A 5,782-nucleotide genomic window follows, 5' to 3' on the forward strand; every position below is an offset into this window, starting at 1 on the left:
GATCATGTATCCATAGTAAACTGATCCATTTCTCATTGCAGCCACATCCTGCTCTCTAAATCCTGATTCTTAATCCACTCTTAACTCTTATTGCTACCTGGAACAACCCATCTGCCTCCCATCCTCACCCAAGGAGATTTCCTTTCAACACAACTTGAGTACTGTCAGGGGCTGTGGAACTACACTGCAAACTGGATTAGTGCTCATCACTCTTGGCAAAACCAGTTCTTTTATGTAGAACTAGTTTTTGAAACATGATCAAGAGAATTATTTGTGAATCTCATGCAGGCAGTGAGAATACACAGCCCAACATAACAAAGGAAGGAAAAAGACAGTGGGACAGCCAAACAAGAACTTCTTTTAAGATCACAGCCTAAGGAAACTACACGGGGAAGAAAAGCAATGCAACACATTTCCAAGAACAGTATACTCAAATCTACGTTCTCCTACCAAAGAAAACTATAGTCTGCCAGATGCTGTGGCAAGGCTAACCTAAAAAACAGTTAGCAGGACACAGGTTTCCTGGCTTATGGGACCTCCCTCCCCAAACACAAAAGAAATCGGTCACTAAAGGGATTTCAAGAAGTCCACTAGTATCCACTATGAAAGCAACACAAACTGAAAACAATGTATTATGGTACAGATAGGTCTCAGTGATATAAAGAATAATGTACACCTGCCATGTACACATGTAAAAGCCAGAGCTCTTTGCTCTTTTACATTCTTTGCAATTAAATAATAACATAATTGAAAAACAAAAGAAGGGAGCACCACATAAACTTCAGTAATTTAAAATCTTAGAACTCTAATTCAACTCTTGAAATGATTAAATTCTGACTTTCACTTCTCCCATTTCTAACCAAGAAATAAATTTTTTAAGCTAATATTACAATTCAAGATAAGAAATCAGGACTTCAGCATTTATGATTGAGAAGAAACAGGCAAAAGCTGGAACAAGTTGTATTAGATACTGATAGATTTGGGATTGGTTGTTTGTTTTTAATACCATGAGGCTGTTGGAACGCTCAAACAGTGTGCCAGAGAGGTTATGGAATCTTCATCCTTCAAGGTGTTGAAGATCAAGTGAACACAACCATGAGCTGTGATCTGAGTGCACCTAATTTGGGCATGGGGTTGGACTACATTGCCTTGGGAGGTTGTTTCTAACCTAAGTTATCCTATGATTGGATTTTGATTTTTATAAAGTGAATATCAAGTCACTGTCCATATTTACCAGGCTCTATGACTTCATCATAAAAAAGAGATTTAAGGGTCCTTACCTCCCTCCACACAAAAAGTGAAACAGCTGCATTCGGGAAAAAATGCAAAGTAAATTAATATCTTTTAAAAAATACCCTGGAAGAATGTGTCATTTTTGAAATACATGGGTGTTTGTTTGTTTTTTAAACACATGTAATGAATATCAACATAATATAAAACCAGGCATTATTTTTCACATTTTCACTTGTTTAAACAAATTGTTTAAACAGTTTCATTTGTAAATTGCTTGTTTAAACAACTTGCTTAACAAAGTTTAGAAATTCCCTACCAACATAGAAATTTATCTCCAGAATACTTACTAGTAAAGCTGAATGAACAACCTGAGGGTTGGGATGGTCCAAAAACAGAATAAGACCTGGCAGGCATCCTTGATCCTGAACAATGGCCCGTCTGTTCAATGGATCAGCTGCTAGATCTCGGAGTTGGTTAACCACAGACAGCGCATCAGGCTCCTCACTCATAGCAGAATTCATCTTTTCTGCACCATTCATACAAAATACCTGCTGAAAAAAAATTTATTACTACTATCACAACATTTATCATCAATTAAAACAGAGACCAAAAAAGCACAAAGGCAATGATTTGCTCTAAACAAAAAAGTATAAAAAACCCAAGGACTAGAACTCATGGAAGGTGCATGGAATTGATAAGGATGTGGGTCCTGAAATTTATAAACTGGAAATCTAAACTTCCTATGCAGAGAACAGATATATTTGGATAATAAGGTTTTCATTTGTTTCCTATGTGTCATTTCAGACCAGTCAATCTTTATGGCAGTATTGTGTGCTGTTTTTTTCTCCTTACACTAGTGAAAACATTTTCAATAAATCCAGCCTTCTCACAAGGCACCCTAGAAGTCTATAAACATCCTTCTGTGCAAAGGTGCAAAAACCAAAGAATTTTCAGAGTAGCTTTGGCAATCAAAAAATTTTACAAAAAATGAACGACAAAAGTCAACAAAATATTAACAGTGCATCAAGAACAGCGAACATTAAGCTTTATTCTTCATCCATATATCAAATAAATAGTGCAATGTCATACACTCAAAGGCAGAAAGGGCTTTAGAGGCTGGGTTTGAGTTGTTTTTTCTCCTTTTCACAAGTATCCCTCGATTAAAAGAGAGCAAGCAGGTCACGCCTTGCTCCAGTCGAAGTCCAAACCACCAGATCAATTTCAAAGGAGACACGTGTTAGTGTGAGAGTATCAGATTGCAGAGTTGTTTAATAATAACTACTTCACAGGCAACAAAAGCATAAGTTTGTTCAGAAAAAATTCTAAAACCTTGGTGTAAAAAAAGTTTCTTTCTGTCTCAGAAACTACTAAATGCTAACTGCAGTCCTGGTTGTTGCCAGTACCAACTCAGCCAGGTAACTTAAGGCATAAAAGTGGGAGTGAATGCAAATTGTTAATTTGTTAAATCACTCAGTGTCCCCCAAATAAAGAACAAATACAATTTTTAAGCGATCACATTCTTTTAACATCGTTTGCCAACATTAAATAGTTTTTCTTCACTGAATGTTGGCCTCTGAGGAACATAAATTTATCACACTCATCAAAAACAATGATCATAAGCATGCATTTAGACTACGATAATTTCTGAAATTTTCATGGAGAAAAAAATGCTGTTAACCTCTAAGTCAATGTCCCTTACTTCAGGAGAGTGCTAGAGTGGAAAATACAGGCCAATGATTCGTCTCCAGACTATTTCTCTGGACTATTAGAAATGAAAAAGATATCAACTGGGAGATACAGTAGCTCAACCAATAGGAAGTTTGTGTTTCCAAAGGAGAAAAAAATCTAATATAATAAAAAACAAAACAAAACCTCAGCAAACAAAGCCATCAAACAAACAAAGCCAAAGCAGCTCTGTTGAGTATTATGAACTATTTTCCATAGTACATAAAGGAACTTATTATACAAGACTTAAAAATCAAGTCAGGAATGGAGCTGATGCTAATCAAAGTCTCTGACTTCCAGCTCTGTGTCCCAAGCACCATATCACTCCTATAACTCTTTCCATCCTGATCACCTTTTGCCTTTTTCCTTCTAATCCTCTGAAAAAACCCACCCACAAAACCAAGTTTTACCTCACCTATTCCATTAGGCTACACTCATCTGAAGGGAGCTACAAGACGGAGAGGAACATTTTACAAAGGCATATAGTGACAGGACAAGGGGTAATGTCTTTAACCTGAAAGGGGGCAGGTTTGGATTAAATATTGGAAGAAATTGCTGTAAGGGTGGTGATGCACTGGAACAGGTTGCACAGAGAAGGTGCGGATGCCCCATCCCTATAAAGTGTTCAAGGCCAGCTTGGATGGAGCTCTGAGCAACCTGATCTAGTGGAAGGTGTCGCTGCTCAGGGTAGGGGAGTCAGAACTAGATGCTCTTCAAGGCCCCTTCCAATCCAAACCGTTCCGTGATTCTGTTATCCTCAGACCCTAACTCCGGAAACAACTCTGAAATCCTCACCCTTCTCCATGATCTGCAACAATCAATTCCACCAAAACTCACGCCCTCGCCCACTTCCCGGAGTTTTTTAATTTAAAAAAACAGGCGGTCTTAAAAGTTATAACAAGCTATCTATAATTCGGGAGTCTGGCAGAGCAGCGAGCCAGATGCCTGCCCCTGTCTCCTCTTCGTAGCTTTGAGATCAAAGCCTGACCCAGGCACCACAGCCCTGTCTCTCTGCCGCTCTCCCCTCCGCTTTGTGCTCTCGCCGGGGCGGCCCTGCAGAGGAACCTGCACAGCCCCGCTGCCAGCCCTCCCCAGGCGCCCGAGGCCTCAGCCCGGCGGCGACCAGGCCCCGGGACTCAGCTCCCAGGCCCCGCGGTCGGCGGAGACGCAGCCCCGCAGCCACCGGGCAGCAGGCGCTGCGGGATGTATCTGGAAGGCAGGGGGGGGATCTCGGCCGCACACGCCGCCCCCTCACGGCCCTTCCCGGCGCGGCCTGTTCCCCTCCCCGGCAGGGCCGTACCGTCGCAGAAGCCGTCCCTGGGCGGACTCGCAGCTCAGCTCCGCGCCCCCATATCCCGCGGGGCGGGGCGGCGCGGCCTGCGGAGAGCGGCGGGAGGAGCACGGGAAGAGGCTCGGGAAGAACCGCGGGATGAGCACCGGAACGAGAGCGCCTGCACCTCCCACCGGAGCCCGCCCTGACCCGGCACCGCGCTACACCGCGCGGCGCGATTGGCGCGTACCGAGCGCGGCCCCCCGCCAATCGAGGAGCTCTTTGTTCCCGGAGGGGCGCGGTGCAGGCCGGGAGGTGTAGTTCGAGGGCTGTAGTCCAGAAACACATGCCTCGCGCACCTCCATTTGTTTTGGATTTTTTTTTTTCCCTCCGAAGATTGTTATCTCCAGAACTTGAATTTACCGCTCAAATAAAGTGTAGCGTGTACTGTAAAACAATGTAGTGTGAACCACACCTGATGTTGTATGGACAGAGAATGCCCATCTCCTGGTTCGAAACCCGAAGTGGGTATTCCCCACCCCATGAGACACCGAAATAAGATTTGGTTTAATAGAATCAAGGCATAGTTAAGGCTGAAAAAAACTTCTAACAGCACCAGGTTCAGCATCTTGATGATGATCTGGGCTCCCATAAAGGCAAGGTTTTTTTTCTGTTTCTTCATTCCTCCATGTAACCTTGGCACCTTACTTTAAAATGCTTGAGTAAAGTTCTCAGTAGTTTCTAAAGCTCTAAACACCCGCTAAGTAATGCTTAAATCAATTCAGCATGAAAAAACTCTGAACTCTCCTTTATCACGCCTCTACCCCACAGCGATCCCGACTTCCCGCTGGTTCCACAGCGATCCCGGCCCTCCTTTTCACAAGGTTTCAATGGGACACAGCCGACGCCAGCCCAGGAGCCACCGGCGGTGCCGCAGCCGGCAGCCACACCTCAGGGAGCCGCAGGCCGCCAGCAGCCGCCGGGCAGCGCCAGCGGTCCTGGCCGAGGCGGAGCCCGGGGGCGGCCGAGGCTGCGGCGGAGCCCGGGGGCGGCCCCGCAGCCTCCACAGGAGCGCGGCTGCAGGCGGACCCGGCAGCGCTGCCCCGCCGGCGACAAGGCAGGGCCGCTGTCGTTGCCCACCGCCTGGGAATGACGGAATCAGCGAGGCTGGAAAGCACCTCTGAGGTCACCGAGTCCAACCTGTGGCCGAGCACCACCCTGTCATCTAGACCGGGGCGCTGAGTGCCACAGCCGGCCTTTCGTAAACACCTCTGGGCACGGTGACTCCACCACTTCCCAAGGCAGCCCACTGCAGCGTTTAATCACCCGTTTTGTGAACAAATGCCTCCCGCTGTCCAGCCTGACCCCGCCCCGGCACTGCTGGCCGCTGTGTCCTTCATCCCGCTCGCCAGCTGCCACGAGCCCCACACCCGCCCGGCGCGCTTCGCGGCGCTCCCGGCGTCCCGCCTTTATTGGCGGGTCCCGCTCACGTGACCGCGCGGGGGGCGGGGCAGGGCCCCCCCTCCCGCTGCCGGCTCGGCGCCTGCCGGGTAG

General features: G+C 46.5%; 1 protein-coding gene across 2 annotated transcripts in view; it reads right to left on the reverse strand.

The window, feature by feature from the left end:
- The window catches only part of ARMC1 (armadillo repeat containing 1), a 34,157-nt gene extending 29,566 nt beyond the window's left edge, over window positions 1-4,591 (reverse strand). The window contains exons 1-2 of one of the 2 annotated variants that reach the window (XM_038128222.1): window positions 4,259-4,591; window positions 1,581-1,784 (exon numbers count right to left, since the gene is read on the reverse strand). In XM_038128222.1, the coding sequence (XP_037984150.1) occupies window positions 1,581-1,784; window positions 4,259-4,576 (522 nt within the window). In that variant the 5' untranslated portion in view covers window positions 4,577-4,591. The remainder of the gene's footprint in view (window positions 1-1,580; window positions 1,785-4,258) is intronic. The other variant, XM_038128223.1, reaches the window with a different exon arrangement.
- Between the last annotated feature and the right edge of the window lie 1,191 nt (window positions 4,592-5,782).

This window comes from Motacilla alba, chromosome 2 (genome assembly GCF_015832195.1).
Source record: "Motacilla alba alba isolate MOTALB_02 chromosome 2, Motacilla_alba_V1.0_pri, whole genome shotgun sequence".
Lineage (NCBI taxonomy): Eukaryota > Metazoa > Chordata > Aves > Passeriformes > Motacillidae > Motacilla > Motacilla alba.